Genomic DNA, 20,037 nt, shown 5'->3' on the forward strand with positions numbered 1-20,037 from the left:
GCATAACAGCACGAGCACCAGGAAAATCATAGCAGCCTCTGGTGCTGCGTCCGGCCCACCCTAAACAGCATCCTGAAATGGTTCGAACAAATGGATTTCTGATGAGACAGATTTGGGGCTCCCACTGCACCCCATGGCTGTGGCAGAGAGAGGGGTCCAAATCTCCAGGATGATGGGGACCATGATGATGGCATTGAAGCTGTTCTGGGGTCCCTCACATCTAGACACGTCCTGACATTGATGGGCCCTTGACTGGCCAAGTCGCCAAAAAAGGGACTGCACTGGGGAGGGCTGGGCCTGCAAATGGCTCTGAGACTCAGTTCCCTGAGCCAAGCCAGCAGCACAGAGCAGTGACTTGTATATCACTTGCCCTTTGAAGCTTTATTTAGGTGGCACTTTCAGAAGTACTTTATCCAGGGTCAAGTTTAGAAGTCACTGGAAAATTCCAAAGGGGATGGATTGTCCTCAAATAGATGAATTAAAAGTGAGTTCTAAGAGTGGCAGGGTGTTTGTGTGCCTGTCTTTCTGTTGAAATTCATTTACCTACCTACTCGTAAATCCACCCATCTACCGACTCATCCACCCACCTATTCATCCATCTATCCACCCATCTGCCCACCCGCCCACCCGCCCACAAACCCGCCCATCTGCTCACCCATTCACTCACCCATCCATCCATCCACCCACCCACCCACCAATCCATCCACCCATCCATCCAACCATCCATCTATCCATCCATCCATCCATCCATCCATCCATCCATCCATCCATCCATGCATCTATACACCCACCCACCCACCCACCCATCCACTCACCCATCCATCTATCCACCCACCCACCCAACCACTCACCCATCTACCCACCCACCCATCCACCCATCCATCCATCCACCCACCCACTCACCCATCCATCCATCCACCAACCCATCCATCTAACCATCCACCCATCCACTCATCCATCCATCTATTCATCCTCCCATCCATCTTTTATTAATCTATTATCCATCCAGTTGATCATCCCTCCATCCACCTATTCTCTCAGCTCCACCACTCACTCTCTCCTGCATGTATTCAATGGCGTTTGCTAAGTGTCTACTCTCTGCTCAGTCCTGTGCTGAGCTCTGGGGAGCCTGAGCTGAATGAGCTGTGGCCCTGCTCCCCGAGGGCTCTGAATCTAGCAGACGAGGGCAGCTGTGCAGGTGCACACAGAGCCAGGACAGTGGACCCGTGAGGAGAGCCTCAAGGAGAGACTCAGGCAGGAAAGAGCCTCCTAGTGGAGCCTGGAGACCTGAACATGGTTGGCCCAGGGAAAGGGGACCGGGTGTCCAAGGAAGAGGGAGCAGCCTGGGAAGAAACACGGACCTGGGCAGGTGCAAGACAGATAGGATGGATGAGGCAGAGGGGTAGGTGTGGAATCTGGGTACCGCTGGACCTGCCCCTTCTGTGCAGTGTGGTGCCTGGCAAACAAAAAGTGCTGAGCGATGGCTGCTGAATGAATGAAGTGAGTGAGGTGAATGAATGAACAGAACAAGCAGCAGGGAGGAGAGAAAGAAGGGGTGCCTTTTATCTTTCTGCTATCCCAGACACCAGCAGCCGCTCCAGGACACACATCACAGGCAGAGCCGGGCAGGGAGTGTTGCTGCGTCAGCACACCGCACGGGCCAATTTGCAGTTTGTAATTTCAACCGTGCACACGTGTGTCTTTTAAGAAATGCTATCTGTTTTCCTTGCTCTGTCTACCAAAGCTGTCAGGCTGCCAGTCACCTAACAGTCTCGGGGGAAAGAAGGAGGGATTCACGGAACACATTGCAGGCTGTCAGAGTGGAAGGGCCTGTGGAAAGCTGAGGCTGACACCCTGATTTTGCGGATGGGAAACTGAGGTCCAGGGTGGCGGGAGGTGATGAGGGGAGAAGCTTCCCTGCTGCCTCCCTGCCTGGGTGTTCTGGTGTCTCCTTGGGCCTCCTCTCCCCAGGCCCAGGACCCCTGCCCTTCCTCGGTGCCAGCAGAGTCTGGTAGGAGTTAGTGCTCACTGAATGAAGGCATGCTTCCTCTCCATCCTTCCTCTGCCCCTGCAGCCAGAAAACAGCAAGGCCACACACCAAAATCTACCCCACCCACACTTCACCAAGGAGGACTGCGGGGCAGTGCAAGAGACAGGGAGCACCGACGATCACCGAGACACAGCTGGGGCCCAAGTGAGTGGGCTGCCCCGTGGTCCTCCAGTTTCTGCTGATGATCCCACCTTCAGAAGGGTCTGTTGAGCGTTCACAGGGCTGGTGGGGCTCAGATCAGCTCCCAACCCCACCCAGGCCCCTCAGCCAGGCCAAGGGCTTCTCACCCTCACATCTAGACACGTCCTGACATTGATGGGCCCTTGACTGGCCAAGTCGCCAAAAAAGGGACTGCACTGGGGAGGGCTGGGCCTGCAAATGGCTCTGAGACTCAGTTCCCTGAGCCAAGCCAGCAGCACAGAGCAGGCTGTGGGGCTCCCAGCTCCCAAACAGCCCCCTCAAGGTTTTCTTGGCTAAATGCTACCATCATCTCTGCCAGGGCTAGGGACGGAGAAGTGTTCACCGGCCTCTGCTCTGTGTCGGGTCCTGAGGACGTCTGGATGATCAGCTGGGACACAGACCAGTGACCAGGATGGGGCAAAGGGCAGTACAGGGAGCGGACTCCGTAACTACCTGGGGCACCCATGGTATCTGAGGAGCAGGTGGGGGTTGGCACCCACTCTGCACTCTTTGGCTTTCTGGGGGAGGCACATGAGCTGGAGCAGGAACCCAGGGACCTGCCCTGGGCATGGAGAGCAGCCTCGGTGATGGGGGTGGTAGGAAGCAGCTGGCCACAGACCATGCAGGGTCCGGGAACACTGGCTCGCTGGGAGCCCCGAAGGTGTGGAGCAGGAAGCATTGATCTCATAGGGTATAACTCAGCGTGAGGATTCCTACCCTAGTCTATTGAAAGGAAGAAAGGATGAAGATGAGGAAGAAATGATGAAGATGAGGAAGAAAGGGTGAAGATGAGGAAGAACGGATCAAGATGACGTATCCTTCAGATGCCACTCAGTCCACCACAGGAGCACTCGGAAGGGAGCCAGCCCTTCAGTCCTGCGACATGCCCAGTCGGGAAGAACCCGCCACCAGCACCCTCAGCCACAGCTGGGTTGATTTCTGGGCTCAACATGGCTGATTCTCTACCGGGGGGGTTAGAAGTCAAGTTTCTGTCTTTGCTTCTCAAATCCATCCCCTTCTGTTAATAGTTGGAGCCACAGCCCCACTTTCTGGGTCCCTCTGCAGTCTGATCTCTGCAGGCTGGACCTGAGGATGGTCCCCAGAGACTAGAACGCATCTCCTCGAGCTTGAGACCCCAGTGCGGCACTCCCCTACCTGCACCCTGCACACGCGGTGCCCTCTGCCTCAAGCGTCCTCCTCCCTGTGGGTCGGCTTGGCAGATGCCCATTTGTCCAGCAGGCTCAATCCAAACCCCAGGGCAGAATCGAGTGCCCATACCCTACGTCCCTCTGGACCATCTTGTAGGAACTTGGCATCAGGATGCATCTGGCCCTGTGGTCATCATCCCTTTGCTCCTCTGCTCACCCCTGAGTGACTGAGTCTTAACTCCCTCATTTCCAGCACCCACTGCAGTGCCTGGCATGTGGGCGGGAGTGTCCAGCGTCCCCTTGGATGAGAGGACAGCCTGGCAGAGCACAACTGCCTTGAAGGTTTCCTGTCTTACCCTGTCTCATTCTTACAGTGGAGGTTTTGTCATCTCATTTTGCAGATGAGGAAACAGGCTCAGAGAAGTGCAGTGAAATCTCAGAGTCCTACAGCTGGCAGGTGTAGAGCCTGGGGCTTATCCCTCTTATCTGCCTGGCTCGGGGATGGAATTCAGGAATGAATGACGGGGCGGGCAGGGGAGCGACCCTGTGGAAACAGGTAGCCATCATCCCCAGCCACCTCCAGCAGTGCAGCCACATGGCCTCGGGACCTGTGCCAGGGCAGGCGGCCATGTCAGGCCAGCAGATGTGCAGCCAGCCCACGTGCCTTTTCCTCCTGCTCTCAGCAGATGCTCAGGGCTGGAGAGGAGGATGGAAACAATGGACACATCAATTGACTCACATTGCACAGCTGGCTCCATCTTCCAGGAAAGCCCTGCCCAAGACTGAACAGAAGTGGAATAAAATAGAAGTGTTGCCTCCTGCCCTCGTAGGGACAGTGTGGCGGGGGGCAGGCAGGGAGGGAGGAAGGCTGTGACTGGCTGTGACTGACACCCCCACAGAGCGGGGGGGGGGACTGCTCTCAGTGTTCTGTGTGACTCCTGCACAATTCAGGGATGCACTGAGAGATGTTGGGGGACCAGGATGCTCATTCTGGGCTCTCAGGGCCTTTGAGCGGTGGAAACATTGGAAATTATGCCTTTTGTATTTTGGTCAAGAATTTGGGGTTTCAGCCAATCAAGATAGTGCATTTTAAATACCCTGTCACTGAGAAGCCCAGGAAACCAAGTCCACAGGACTGGGGGCATCTAACGTGGCTGGTGAGCCTGTCTGTGCGTGGAAGCTGATAGGCAGTGAGCGGCTTCACATTGACGCTGACGGGTCGCATTTTCATTGGTCATTGTGGGGGCAGACAGAGGCTGTCCAGATGGGCTGTCACTGCCTAGGACCCCAGGCATATAGAGCACACAGAGGAACTCCAGAAGCTAAAGGGCTTTGTTCACAATCCCCTCTCTTCCCAGCTGCAAAGCCCCAGCCTCCCCAGACAGGCCAGGTCTCTGCCATCAGACCCAGCCCTGCAGTAGGCTTCACCTCCAGCCACTCCATTCACTCTGGTCTGGTCCTTTGGGGTCCCCATGTTCCCCCTTCCACCCAGAAGGCCATTCCTGCCATCACAACATGGCCACTCATTCACTTGTCCCGTCACTCACTCACTCACAGCCTTGGAGGGCCCACCCTGGGCCAGGCCCCAGTTTGGTGCTGGGATATGGTGAAGGGTCAGATGTGTCCAGCTCAGAGGCTGGGGTTCACATCCATATGGTCCTTAGCTGTTGGCCACATGGCCAACCCCTCTGTGTGGCAGATGGTGCTAGGGGAAATGGAGGGAAGGGGTCCTAGGTTCAGGAAGTGTGAGCTCTGGGCCTGTGCCTCTGCTGTCCAGTGTCTGCAGGAGACGCTGCCTCTCTGACTGTCACAGACCCCATGTGCAAAGTCTTGCCCGGCTCTCCTACACACCAGCTGAGTGACCCCAGACAGGTGACTCTACTTTGTGTTTTGAATGGTTCTTCTAAAGCAAATCAACCTCATTTTATGGTATTATTTGATCAGCATACCAGGATTCTTGGATGTTCTAGTTTAGGGGAAGAGACAGACACAAAAATTATAATTTTGGGTTTTCAAAAAAGTGCTAGTTGTATACTTGTTTTTCTCCCCCCACTTTTTTCAGGGGCCAATAAATATCAACCATGATACAAATCATCCATCCATTTATCCACCTACCCATCTATCCATTTTTCTATCCATTTGTCATTCATTCATCATCCATCTATCCATTCACTCATCATCCATCACCCATCATCCATCTATCATCCACCCATCCACTCATCCATCCACTCACCCATCCACCTATCCACCACCCATCCACCATCATCCATCCATCATGTATCATCCATCCATTCATCTATCCATCCATCCATTCAGCATCTATCCATCATCCATCATCCACCCACCCACCCACCAACATCCATCCATCATGCATCATCCATCTATCAATTCAGCATCTATCCATCATCCATCCACCCACTCATCCATCTATCCCACACCCATCCACCCATCCATCCACCTATCCACCATCTTCCATACATTCATCTATCCATCCATCCATTCAGCACTATCCATCATGCATCATCCATCCATCAATTCAGCATCTATCCATCATCCATCCACCCACTCATCCATCCATCCACACACCAATCCACCCATCCATCCACCTACCCACCACCCATCCACCATCATCCATCCATCATGCATCATCCATCCATTCATCTATCCATCCATCTATTCAGCATCTATCCATCATGCATCATCCATCCATCAATTCAGCATCTATCCATCATCCATCCACCCACTCATCCATCCATCCACACACCAATCCACCCATCCATCCACCTACCCACCACCCATCCACCATCATCCATTCATCATGCATCATCCATCCGTTCATCTATCCATCCATCCATTCAGCATCTATCCATCATCCATCATCCATTCACCCACTTGTCCATTCATCCACTCATCCATCTATCCACTCATCCATCCACCCACACACCCATCCATCCACCCACCCACCATCATCCATCCATCATGCATCATCCATCCATCAATTCAGGATCTATCCATCATCCATCATCCATCCACCCATCCAACCATCCACACACCCATCCACCCACTTATCCACCTATCCACCACCTATCCACCATCATCCATCCATCATGCATCATTCATCCATTCATCTATCCATCCATCAATTCAGGATCTATCCATCATCCATCATCCACCCACCCACTCATCCATCCATCCACTCATCCATCCACCCACCCACCCATCTACCACCCATCTACCACTCATCTACCATCATCCATCCATCCATCATCAATCCATTCACCTATCCATCCTCCATCCATCCATTCACCATCTGTCCATCATCCAGCCAGTCATCATTCATCCAACATCTACCCACCCATCATCTATCACTTCATCTATCCATCCATCCATTGGTCAACTCTTCCATCTGTTCATCTTTCCATTCTGCCGACACATATCATATGCCCACCCTGGGCCATGCACTCACTTCTCAGAATTTGCCATGAGAGCTCAGCTTCCTGGAGATGCAGTGGTACTGCTTCCTAAGGGACATACTATGCCCTCAGGCCCATGACCATCCATTTTGACCCTTGAGATTGGAGGTAATCTTGGGCTGTAACGGCACCTGTCAGCTGCCCGTGATGGGAGCCACCTACCTGCCCCCATGATGAGGCCTGGGGCGGTGTCCTTGGTGTGCACGGTGCCTGATACATAGGGGTTGTCTGCCCAGCGCAGGTGCAGGTGCAGGTGGCAGTCTGGCTGCAAGGAAGAGAAAGGAAGCAACTGTCAACACATGAGTAGGAGCATCCTTAGGAAAACTAGGCCTGATGACAAACCTGCCCCTGTGGCTTTTTGGGAGAGAAGGCTGGGCCAGGAGTGCCTTGGAGGAATGGATGGAGGATGGGAAGTGGGTGTGAGGCTGACCTGTAGGGAAAGGGTGGGAAGGACAAGGGAAGCTTCAGCAGGTCTTGTGCTGACAGCCTGGGAGGTGGAAGCGGGCACAAGTGAGGCACCTGGAAGGATCTGTTGGTTCCCTGGTCTAGATTAGGGACCCCCACAGCATCTAGGTATGGCGAGACACCCAGGAGGATCTGTTGGTTCCCTGGTCTAGATTAGGGACCCCCGCAGCCCCTGGGTGTGGTGCCTTTGCTCACAGATGCAGCTGCTGGGGCTTCTCCCACTGAGGGCTCTTGGGAATGGGTCCCGGCAGGTGGGTTCACCAACACAGTTCCTGTGTGCAGTGCTGGGCTGTGGGATGTGATTCCTGGAGCATGGCCCAAGCTCATATTCATTCACTCACCTATGCAGAACTTTTATTGGGAGCCTCTTATGTGACCACAGTATCCCTGGCATCAGAGGATGTCACCCCATAAGACCCTCCCACTTTGAGATACAGAGGGGTGGGTTAAGTGTGCAAGAGCCCCAGGGAGCTGGCTCTGGAGACCCCATTTCTCCTGATCTCCCTCTGGCAGCCTGAGATACTGGGTCTCAGAGGTCTGGCTGGCCGAGTCCTCCTTGGTGACACAGGTGCACCACCAGAGACCCCACTGAACCGACAGATGCCGAAAGGCTTTGTCGGGGAATGACTCTGGGCTCAGCCTTCCTAATTTCCCCAAGTCAGGGAACTCCACAGGGTGAAGTGAGGCAGGGCAGTCCTCAGGCTGGTCACAGAAAGGGCAGGGCTTGGACTCCTCGTACCTCCTCTAAATGGAGGTGTGGCCTTAGGAAAAATGCTTAGCCTCTGTGTGCCTTTCTTTCTTCTCTGTGAGATGGGACAATAACCTCTGCTTCACAGGATATTGGGTTAATATGGCACACCTCTGGGGTCCAGCCCTTCCCCTGGGCAAGGTACTGCCTAATTGTTTACTTATAAGAATGGTAAACATTGTATTTGCCGCCTTACAATTATTTTTTTTTCTGTTAAAAATCTCCAGCTTAGAAATATCCTAGAACTGGGTGCCCAGAGATCCAAATTGTAACTTAAGAGGCACCACTAATTTTCTGGGCAGCCTCGGGGCTCAGTATCCTCATCTGCAAAATGGAGACAGTGACGGCGAGGCCTGCTGACCCGCTCCGCAGGGCTCATTCCAGAATCCCCTCATCACTGCGGTGTCATATCATCTACTAACATCCACGTCAGAGATAACCTCTCTCTTCATTTCGTGGTATAATAACACTTTCTTCTGGCCCATGAATTGCTTACGTTTTACACAGGTGACCCTAACTTAAATGTTAAACCGTTCAGGAAATGGGATATTGACTTGGATAAGATGCGACCAGGTGGCGGCTGCAGTCGGCAGATGGGCTTTATTTGTCTTCTCTAGGATTTAACAGATGTACGGGTTGCACTATATGTTGTACGATTCATCCATGAGCAATGCCCGGAGCAGGGAATCTATAGAGCCAGGAACGGACAGGTGGTTGCCAGGGGCTGGAGGCTGATGGGGGACAGGGAGGTGACAGCTAAGGATCATGGGCTTCTTTTTTGGGTGGTGAAAATGTCCTAAAAGGGACAGTAGTGATGGTGGCCCAACTCTGAATAGACTAAAAGCCACTGAACCTACACTTGAAAGGTGAACTATGTGGGATATGAGATCTCAACAAAGCTGTTAAAAAACAACAAAAAAAGAGAAAGGTTGCAAATTCGGCTGAAAGGTGCCTCATGTCCACTGCAGAGGCACATCCTGAAGATGACTGAGGGACTGAGACCATCCCCAGGGGAACCCAGGGAGTCCGAGCTGAAGACCACAGGGCCCTGGGTGGCAGGAGTCTGGGCACTGTGTCACCCTTGGAGAGCCACCTGAGGATTCCAGAAACACCTGGATCGAATGGCGACAAATAGGCCCCACTGAACACCTGTGAGATGTTAAGACGTTGCCCGCTGCACTAGATTCTTCCGATTTCTTACAACGGAAAAGCAGGTCTGGCATCTTTCAGTCCTACCCTCCTACCCCCCCAGATAGCTCAGGAAGGAAGACAGAGGCGGCTTGCTGGGGAAGGAGGCCGCTGTGATCTTGGTAGGCAGCGTTTGGCTTCCGCACTGCAGAAGGCAGCTCTAATCAGGAGAAGCAGCTCAGCAGGGGTGTGGTGCGGGAGTCCCCAGCAGCAGTGTGCCTGGCAGAGGCCGCCCTGGCTCTGCCATGCTTTGATATTCTAGGTTTTCTAGAAGGCCAGAGCTCATGGGCTGGTCTCCATCAACCTCTCCCATTCCCCTGATGAGCTGTGCACATCTGGTCACTTGCTGCATGCACAGTGGGCAGAGTTGAATTAGAGGGTGCTGCTTCACAAACCCTAGCTACCTCTCCCCACCCCTCACCACTAGTGGCCTATCCTGGTTGCCTGGCACTCAGGCCAGAGAAGTGGAACCCTCCTCAGCGTTCCCTGTGGGGTGGCCAGTTATGGCCTGCATGCCACTGGTGAACACAGGCAGCACTATGAACCCCTTTGCATTCACCTTGGGGCCTGCTGATGGCCAAACAGACGTCTCCCCCAGCTCCTGAGGCGGCTGCAGGCACCGTGCTGGTGTCTGACACACTCACTGCCACCCGAGCCTGGGCCACCAGGTGAAAGGAAGGGCAATGCCAGCAGGCCTGGAGGAGCCCGCCCACAGGGCACCGGGATGCCCTGCACAGGTGGCAGGCCAGTGTGCATCAGGAGCCCCAGAACTAGCCTCAGGTGCATGTCGTCAGAGACGGGGCTTCCTCCAAGGCCACCCAGGACAAGGACAGGAGACCCCCGGGACAGGCTGTGGCCCTGGGAGTCCGTGCAGAATGCTGCAGTGTTGACTGAAGTGGGCCTGGGTTCCTGCAGGGCTGGAGGCAGGCCAAGCTGGGGCCTGATGCTGTCCCAGGACTCTCCCTTCTCTGCCTGTTTGGCACATAGGGGCCAGAGGGTGCCCTAAAGAAGTGTCTAGCAAATCATCAAAGACTGCCAGATGGACCAGGACCAGGAGATGCAGCACCAGCCACCTGGATGCCTAGCACTCATCGCAGCCTCATGCCTCAGAAGAGTGACCATGGACTGTGCAGTGAATGAAGTTTTATGCTGAATTCAAGATGCAGCTGGAGTACTCCCAAGCTGGAGTACAAAACCACCTTCCAATGAAGATGGATCATCCTAAAACAGATCTGATCATGCCACTCCTCTGTTAAAGCCATCCCTGCATTTCCCCATTGAGGGAAGGAGGTATCCCCAGATAGGGCACAGGTCAAGTGGCCTGGGCAAAGTTTCGTGACCCAGAGTTAAGAGAAAAACAGAGGGCTGAAAAATCACGCACATGTGTGATCCCAATGACGACTTGGTAATGTGTGTATGAGTGAAAAGATTGTAAAGAACAAAAATACCCAGTTACTATTTTTCTGGATGGTGTGATTCTGGTTATACCTTATTTCCCTTTTTATAACTTTCTGTATCTTCCAAGAATTCTGTAATAATCAGGCATCACTTTTATGAGCACTAAGTCCTCAGGTACAGTTTGCTCATTCATTGAGAGGTTGTGTGGCTGCAGGAGGGACGTAGTCAGGAGGTCCTGTGAGTGGCTCAGGAGGTCCTGTGAGTGGCCCAGTTCATCCTGCCTCTGCACTTTCACCCTTGGAGATGCCATGACCACACATACAGGATAGCCCAGGCCTTCTGAGCCATGCGGGTGTTTTTTATATATATATATCTATAATATTTATTTATTTTTTTGAGACGGAATCTCACTCTGTTGCCCAGGCTGGAGTACAATGGCACGATCTTGGCTCACTGGAACCTCCACCTCCCAGGTTCAAGCGATTCTCCTGCCTCAGTCTTCCAAGTAGCTGGGATCACAGGCATGTGACACCATGCCTGGCTAATTTTTGTATTTTTAGTAGAGACGGGGTTTCACCATGTTGGCCTGGTTGGTCTCAAACTTCCAATCTCAGGTGATCCGCCTGCCTCAGCCTCCCAAAATGCTGGGATTCCAGGTGTGAGCCACCGTGCCCAGCCCGCGAGGCTGTAGTTTGATGTCTGTTGTGCCCCCGTGGGCTCCGTGCACTTGGTTCTACGTTCCCCCGTGCCCAGTCAGGTTCCCACATGCCCGCCTGGGGCTGCATGCTCACCAGTTTGCTCCTATTTCATTGTTTCAAGGCCAAGACATAAATCTCACCGAGGTTATCTCCTCACTGAGCTGCATAATCGCAGACAAGAATCTATTCTTAGCAAAAACTTGCTTTGACAGATTAATATGGCTTAACTTTGCCGATGATGATACAAAAATTAGCCCTTTCACAGCAACTCTGTTCTGGGAAGCATTTTTACAAAGGGCAGGTAATTAATTCTCCACACAGGTCGACAGGTGTTATCAGCAGGAGTGGGGGGCTTAAGCAGAGGCGGACAGCAGGCTTCTGAGAGCTGAGTGTTCCCAAGTCAGAGCTCAAGCCTCAGCTTAGAGCAACGGGCTGCCCTGGGGCCAGAGTCCCGCCCTGGCTCTGGGGTGAGGGCTGTCTGGGAGGAGGAACTGCTCACCTCTTGGTACCATGGCTTCCATGGGCCAACACTGGGGCCGGTGGCGGCAGTGGCTCACCATTCTCTAAGCCCTGCTGTGTGCCAGGTGGAATCCCAGGAAGACAGGGAATGTCTTCTGGTTTGTTGGTTGGTGTGTTCTGAGCCTGCAGAACAGTGCCTGGCACATAGCAAGTGTTCACGCAGATTTGCTGAATATAACCCTGTCAAACAGGTACTTTTGTTCTTTCTATTTTATACATGAGGAAGCTGAGGCAGAGAGATGGGTGGTTTCAGGCGTCCCCAGTGTATAGTGTCTAAGAGATGCTTCTGGGTGACAGTGGGAAACAGAGAAGCAGTATGCCCAGGGAAGGCTCCTCAGTGGAGGGAACATGTGGGCAGGGTTTTCAGGTGTTAGTAGGAGCTTGCTAGATGAGGAAAAGGGAGGGGGCATTCTAGGCCTTGGGGACAGTGTAGAAAGAGGGAGAGCTTGGAAGGGACGAGATTCGCTCTTCCTTGCAGCTTGCTCCATGTCAGGCATAGGCCGGTCTCTGCATTCTTTGATCTCATCCTCACCCCAGTGCCACAGGGATGTTTATCATCTTCCTCCCTTTTCCACGGAGGCTCAGAGTCACTGGTTGATGTAGCCAAGATCACATAGTCAGGGGGCTAAGACAGCAGCTCTGTGCAGCTCCAACACTAGACCCTTGTCCCACCCTGAGTTGCCCAGCACCCAGAAAGGGGCAGGGATGCTGGTGGTGGTGAGCTCCTTGTGGTATCCAAGGAGAGAGGCCCCGGGAGAGGCCAGGTCTCATGGGGGTGTTGGAAGGGGAGTGAGAAGCCTGGTCGGATTCTCTTCACCCATTCAGCCTCTTCCTCCCTTGCGTCCACTGGACCCTGGTAGCTGAGTGCTCGCCTTAGCTAGGATCAGGGCTCCTTACAGCTCTATCTTTCCTTCCTCACCAGCATGGGCCTGTGCACAACCTGGATCCCTGGTAGCCACAACACAGCTGGCAAGAGTCCCAGCTACTTTGAGAGATCCCTCCCAACTCTAGGCAACCAAGGACTCAGGCAGTCGACACTTCTATTCATGTAGAATGGTGTCCCTGGGATAGTGGGCCAGCTTTGGGGCTCATGATGTCTGAGCTCTGGCCCACCTCCATCACTTACTGACAGTATGATGGTACACTGCCTTCCATGGCAAATTAGAAGCAAGTGTCTGCTCTCCGGCCCTCATTCCCCTGGGCAGAGTACACTTCCCAGATCCTTGATGTTGACCAGTAAGATTTAGCAGATGTACCAGCAGGCTTGAAATGTACTTGCCTGTTTCTGTTTATCCTCTTGTACTTCTGGTATCACCATGAGAATTAAGCTGATTCCAGGAGAAGGATGCAAGATGTGCAGAGCGGAGACCAGCCTAAATCAGTCAATTCCCTGACATATGAGCAAGCCCAGACAAGATCAGCAGAGCCACCCAGCTGAGTCCAGCCAAGGTCAGCAGAGCCACCCAGCTGAGCCCAGCCAAGATCAGCAGAGCTGCCCAGCCAAGGTTGGCAAGGCCACTCACCTGAGCCCACCTGTAGATCTGGGAAATAAATGTTGTTGTTTTCGGGTGGCTTATTGCACAGCAATTCTGTGTGAAAAACTGATACACTTCCCTCTCTGACCTCCAATTAACTTTTCTGTAAAACAAGGAGTTTCATTTGACCCTCTCTACCACGCCCAGCAGAAATAGATGGTTCATGTGTCTCAGATGGTCCTTCTCAGACATTACTACCTCTGACCTTTTTGATTACTGAAGCTCTATCTAGCATCCACCCCATGGATGGTATGTGATGTGAGCCGAGGTACTTACAGGCTTGCAGTTGGTTGGTTTTCCATTCATGTCCATGCTGGGTGGCCTCAGGTAATCCCAGTCGCGGCCCTTGTTGTAGGTTATAAGTGTCATCACTTTCCCATCAATTTTTTGGTTTGCCAGGAAGACTCCTTTCACCCCTCTGACCTGGGACAAAAATACAAGGAGGACGGTAACCTTACACTGGAGCACTCTGATGACCATGTATCCACTGTGCTCTAGCCCACATGTGGCCTCATTTCACACTCACAATGGCCTGTAGCTGAGGCACATTCTAGAGGTTAGTGAGGTTTAGAGGGACCAGGGATCCAAGACTCCAGCCCCAGCTTTAATGGGAAGCTAGTTCGGTCTAGCTCTGAAGCCTGAATGATCTTCATGGTGCTGAGCTGTTCTCCCAGGTCCAGACACCAACCATCAGATGGCAAGTGGGGTTCTGGACCCCTGACCTGCCTGTCCCTCAAACTCAACCCATCCTTGCCTCAGAGGTCCTGATTCAGAGCTCAGATCCCCCCAGTGCCTCTTGTTTCTTTTTTTTTTTTTTTTTTGAGACGGAGTCTCGCTCTGTCGCCCAGGCTGGAGTGCAGTTGCCGGATCTCAGCTCACTGCAAGCTCCGCCTCCCGGGTTCACGCCATTCTCCGGCCTCAGCCTCCCGAGTAGCTGGGACTACAGGCGCCCGCCACCTCGCCCGGCTAGTTTTTTTTGTATTTCTTAATAGAGACGGGGTTTCACCGTGTTAGCCAGGATGGTTTCGATCTCCTGACCTCGTGATCCGCCCGTCTCGGCCTCCCAAAGTGCTGGGATTACAGGCTTGAGCCACCACGCCCGGCCAGTGCCTCTTGTTTCTATTGGACCATGCATCCTGGACCAATAGAATTGCCTCTGGGCTTGCCTCTGGGGACCTCCAGCTCAATCCCCATACAAACATGCCAAGGAATGAAGACAGGAGGGTCCATGCTTCCACTAGAACACGCAGGACAGGGCTCCACTTGCCTTCAGTGCTCAGAGTTAACCTGGTCCCTTTCTCAAGGTTTCCTAAGAGGCCCATGGCAGTGACCCAAACGTCCAAGAGTGGTTACTAAGTTGACCTATAAGAAACGTGCAACTGTCGGCAACTTCACATAGTTCAACTGAATGGTTTGCTCCCAGAGAGGGTCTTTTCCTGCAAGTTCCTTATTTCATGGAGGGTTTTGACTCATATTTATCAAGATCCACTAGTGTGGTATGAAGAGGCAGAAGAACGCCCACCACTTGTCAAGGCCTCCTGTGTTCCAGGCCAGAAACTGTTTCTACACCTGTATATGCAGCCTGCACCATGGGAAACTGAGGCTCAGAGGGGGTGCCACCTGCCCAAAGGCCCATAGCCAAAGATTCTAGTTAAGATAGTAATGGCATACAGTTTTTAAGTGCTTCTATGTTACAGGCACTGAGCTTAACACATGTCCTCTCACTGAATTCTCATAACTCCAGCAGGTCCTCAAGGGGAGAAGAACAGCAGCCATGATGATGAAACCAGAGGACTGGGGTCTGAGCTGCCTGCAGCTGCTATAACAGATGGTCACAAACCCAGTGGCTTCAGACAACACACATGTATTCTCCCACAGCTCTGGAGGGCAGAAGCCTAGCATGCGGCCACAGTCAAGTGTCAGTAGAATCACATTCCTTTCTGGAGGCTCCAAAGGAGCATCCCTTTCCTTGTCTTTTCCAGCTTCTAGAGGCACCAGCATTCCTTGGCTAATGGCCCCTTCCTTCGTGTTCAAAGCCAGCAATGCTGCATCTCTCTGACCATGTTTCCACCATCACATCTTCTCTATCTCCTGCCTACTTCTTCCAATGTTAAGGACCCGTGTGCTGACCCTAGGCCCCTCCAGATAACCCAGGTCATCTTCCTGTCTGCTGACGAGCAGCCTTAATTCCATCTGCAACCTCATTCCTCCTCTACCACATAAGGTAACATACATGCATGTTCTGGGGCTCGCGATGTGGCCATCTTTGAGGGGGGCACTATTCTCTCCAGCACAGTCCCTCCTCTGACCCCCAAGGACACACATCAGTCTTCAAGCAAAATACATTCACCCCATCAAGGTTTCCAAAGTTCTCATCTCATTACAGCATTAATTCAAATTCAAAAGTCTCCCCTAAATATCACCAGATCAAAAGCTCCAAATCTTCTCATCTAAATCATCTAAACCAGATGTGGGTGAGCTCTGGGTAAAATCCATCTGTGGAGCTGGGAAACTAGCAAACGAGTTGTCTGTTTCAAAGTGCAAGGTTGGGGCAGGCATAGGGTGGTAGCTACAGATCTTTTGCCTCCCACTGATGGCTGTGGCTGGTTTAGGTTACCCTCGGAGTTGGCTCTCAGAGACTCAGGGCTGCCTTCACTGGATGTGGGAGTTGGGGGGCAGGGCAGGCTGTTTTCCTTGGGACCTACCAGGTCTTATCAACACAGACAGGCAGGGTTAGGAGCCAAGTGGATCACACTGTGAGCATCCTCCCAGAATTTCTAGGGAACGTCATACATGTGGCAAATCCATGCACAGAGCATTCAGCTGCCAGTATTATCTGCATAGGATGCTGTGGTCTAGGGGGTAGCCTTCCTCTCTGCAGAGGAAGCTTCATCAATGGTCCTGCTGGGCGGACAGTCTCAAAGGCTGGGATGAGCCAGCTCCTTCTTGCCCATGGGGCATCACTCTGTCTCCTGTTCACTCGACTTGATGACTGCAGATGGGGTCCCTGGCCCAGAGTCCAGCTTCTTTGTGAGATGCGGTACCAAGTGCAGGCCCTGCAGAAACCCAGGACTCCATGTCACAGGGGTCTTGAGTTCCCTCCAGACTCTGGGCTTGGTCTGCAGGAGATGAGCTGCCGGGGGCTGGGAGAGGGCAGAGCGTGTGCATGTGTGTGAGCCTGTGTGTGAGTGGGAGTGTGTGAGTGTGAGTGTGTGTGTGTGTGTGTGAGTGTGAGTGTGAGTGTGAGTGAGTGTGTGTGTGTGTGTGAGTGTGAGTGTGAGTGTGAGTGTGAGTGCTGGCTATAGATCGGCTGCAGACAGGTCCCTCTGTGCTAGACTTCGGACCAGCCACACGCCCACCAAATGGCTCCACATCCTCTGCTGTGTGGTCTGGTGCTGAAGGGAGGCCCAGGGAACGTGCCGCAAGTCTTTGTGTCTTACAAGCTCATAGAACCCCGACAAGGCAGGCAGGACGGGGACCCAGGGACATCACTCAGAGGGCTTCTGCCCTGCCCATTGCTTGGTGGAAATGCTTTTCTGCTGTCCTCCGGGCAGGTAGAAGGCTGATTTGCCCATGAAGGTTTTTGTTATTGGGTAATTGCCATTTTATATCCCAGCTGGGTCTCCATGAAAACGCTCAGCAATAAATAACGTGGATCCAGATATAGGCCAAGGCCCCTGGGTGGGTCTGACTGGCGGAGCATTAGCTCAGAATATCAGTGCGTCGCTGCATAACTGCCCATATCACAGCTGTATTCATTCCCGTGTCTGCTGTGAAAAAAAGTCCCACAAGTTGTTTGGCTTCAAACAACAGAAATTCATTCTCTTGGAGGCCAGAGTCCAAAGTCAAGGCGTGGGCAGGGCTGTGCTCCCTCTGCAGACCCCAGGGAAGGATCCTTCCTGCCCCTTCCAGCTCCACACGTCCAGCCCTCCCTGGCCTGCGGCTGCAGTCTCTGCCTCTGTCCCCACGGGGCCACTCTGTGAGCCTGTGGCTCCTCTCCCGTCTCGGATAAGGACACTTGTGATTGCATTTAGGGCCCCTTGGATAATTTGGGATGATGTCTGCTTGAGTCTTTCACTTCATGATGCTGCAAAAATCTCTTTTTCAAATAAGGTCACATTGCAGGGCCTGGGTATTAGGATGTGGGCCACCATTTCCATGCCTATTTCGGGGTCACCATTCAGCCCATTGAGATGCCTGCTGCCAGGGCTCCTTGTGGGTAGGGGACAGGGCTATGTTCCCTAAGTCCTCATTCATAACCCAAGCTCCAGCACAAGAGGAGTCCAGGAAAGATTTGCTGTCTTGCCTCGAACCTAGGTTGTGCCCCGCAGGGGAAGAGATCCCCGCAGCCTTCTGAGGCAGTACCTGGCTGTGTCATCTGCACCAAACATTCTTCCTGGATGTGCTGCTGGGTGCACAACCACCACGACAGCAACAGTACTGGCCGTGTGCAGTGAGACTCAGGGGTCAGCCCCCACCCATTAATTATCCCTGATCCCCAGAAAGGGCAAGTGCTGGGCAAACAAAGTGAGTCCTCACTTGGAGCCAGGCGTTTGGATCCTATTGAATGCTCTGCCTATTCAATAGGAATGACAGCCTTAAAACTCACGGCAACCCGGTGAGGAAGGTGCTGCTACCATCCCTGTTGCACATAGGGAAGCACAGAGAGGTTAAGAAACCCACCTACAGCCACAGAGCAAATACATACCAGTTCATGGACCTGACCCCGGGCAGTCAGGCTCCAGAGTTGTGCTTGTAACAACCAGCTGTGACCCATGTTTGATGGTTTTCAGAGAAGGGCTATCCCTTGGGAGGGCACCCAGGTGGTGGAGAGTGGGTGTCACCTTTGGACCGGGCCACTGCAAACCTCTTCTGGCTCCTTGCTTCCTCCTGCCTTGAGGTTTCTGGGTGTGGCTCTGAGCTCCTTCCGCACCCGGCTAACTCCTGCTCAGCCTCCTCCGGGAAGCACTCCCTGACTTCTGCCCCAGGTGGGCCAACTGCCTCTGTGCTGTGTCTTCAGGCCCCGGCACTCTCAGTCAGAACTACAGCTGGGAGCCGTCTTCCTGCTTCATGAGGGGTGCATGGTGCATGTCATATCCAGCCCTGTCCCAAGGGCAGGGCCCAGAACACGGCATGTGGTGGTGCAGGCATCACAGATGCCTGTGGACAGGACGGCCGTGGAGCCTCACCCCACCCTGTTCTTGGCCCCCTTCCCATCCCATCATCACCTACCCACTGCCTTCCAGAGCCACGTTTGTGCTGGACCCAGTCCCCTCCTAGAGGCTCACAGGGCAGGGCCTTTGGGACACTAGGGGTGGGGTTGGGCGCTGCCTGCAGGGGGCTTTGGGCAGTGAGGCTGTATCTGCATCGTCTGCTGTGGAGGTAAACCCTGACAAATGGGTTATCATTGCAAACAAATGATTCCATTTGTGACTTTCCTGGGGACCACTGTTCTGCTACTTCTGGCAAGGGAAGGATGAATGCTGAGCCTGGTGCCTCCCACTCACAAGCCCATCAATGCCACTGCCTGCCCAGGGTCTACTGGCCACCCACAGGACACTCCCCCAGCCTGCGTCAATGGGCCACTTGGGGGTGTCCCCACAGGCAAGAGGAAGGAGCTTGGAGGTGAACAACTGAGAGGGGTCCCAAGAGGAGGGCACCAGGCTCAGAGCAGACAGGCCTGGGCCGGTCCTGGTTTGCCTGCTTACGTCTAGGTCTGCCTGGGCGGGTCGTTTGCCTTCTCTGAGCCTCAGTTTTCTGACCTGTAAATGGGCCTGGCCGGAGCAGGGCTGCTGCAGGAATCCAGGTGGAAATGGAGCAATAGTGGCGTGATGTACGGGGCATTCTCTGGGGTCAGTGGAGGCTCATGCGAGAGGCCCAGGGGGGACCCGGGAGGGCAGCAAGGAAGGCTCCCATCCGAGCTCGGATGGCAACCCAGCAGGGGAGACCAGGGATTCGTATGTGGTGAGAGAAGTGACAGGAGGGAGGCTGGAGGGCTGGATTCCAGGGAGACAGAGAGAGCGAGAGCAAGAGAGAGCAAGCGAGAGAGAGAGAGAGAGAGAAGAAAGGCCAACTTCAGACACAGAGAGGGAGAGGAAGGAGAAGATGAAGGGGCTGGGGTGGGGAGGATCTGGGGGGAGAGAGAGAGAGAGAGAGAGGCCAACTTCAGACATAGAGAGGGAGAGGAAGGAGGAGATGAAGGGGCTGGGGGGGGGGAGAGAGAGAGAGAGAGAGGAAGGCAGACTTCAGACACAGAGAGGGAAAAGAAGGAGGAGATGAAGGGGCTGGGGTAGAGAGAGAGAGTGAGAGAGGGAGAGAGAGACGGGGCACTCAGAGAGAAGCACTGCCCTCAGGGGTGACCCCAGCCCAGGACTTCTGATGAGGGCTTGTGAGGGAGTTGGCAGAGAACACTCAGGCTGAACCCAAGTCAGTAAAATGTTATTCCCTCAAAGAATTCCATTCTTCTCATGACAAAAACTTGTACTCGATGATCATTGTACTTCATATTTCCTCAAGAAGGAAATTCTCTTCCTCTAAAAATACCTATATAATAGCCTCTTGGCCTGCAAAGCTTAAAATATTTGGCTGTTTACAGAAGATGTGTGCAGACCCTTAAGACAGCATTAGAGACAGGC

At 53.4% G+C, this 20,037-nt stretch overlaps 1 protein-coding gene across 8 annotated transcripts in view; it reads right to left on the reverse strand.

Moving 5' to 3' along the window:
- Positions 1-20,037, reverse strand: part of SORCS2 (sortilin related VPS10 domain containing receptor 2) — a 572,125-nt gene that overhangs the window by 45,362 nt on the left and 506,726 nt on the right. For all 8 annotated transcript variants that reach the window (XM_045392082.2, XM_045392079.2, XM_045392080.2 and 5 more), the window contains 2 exons: positions 13,679-13,825; positions 7,014-7,116 (listed from right to left, as the gene is read on the reverse strand). In XM_045392082.2, coding sequence (XP_045248017.2) covers positions 7,014-7,116; positions 13,679-13,825 — 250 coding nt within the window. The remainder of the gene's footprint in view (positions 1-7,013; positions 7,117-13,678; positions 13,826-20,037) is intronic.

This window comes from Macaca fascicularis, chromosome 5 (assembly GCF_037993035.2).
Source record: "Macaca fascicularis isolate 582-1 chromosome 5, T2T-MFA8v1.1".
NCBI classification, from domain to species: Eukaryota; Metazoa; Chordata; class Mammalia; order Primates; family Cercopithecidae; genus Macaca; species Macaca fascicularis.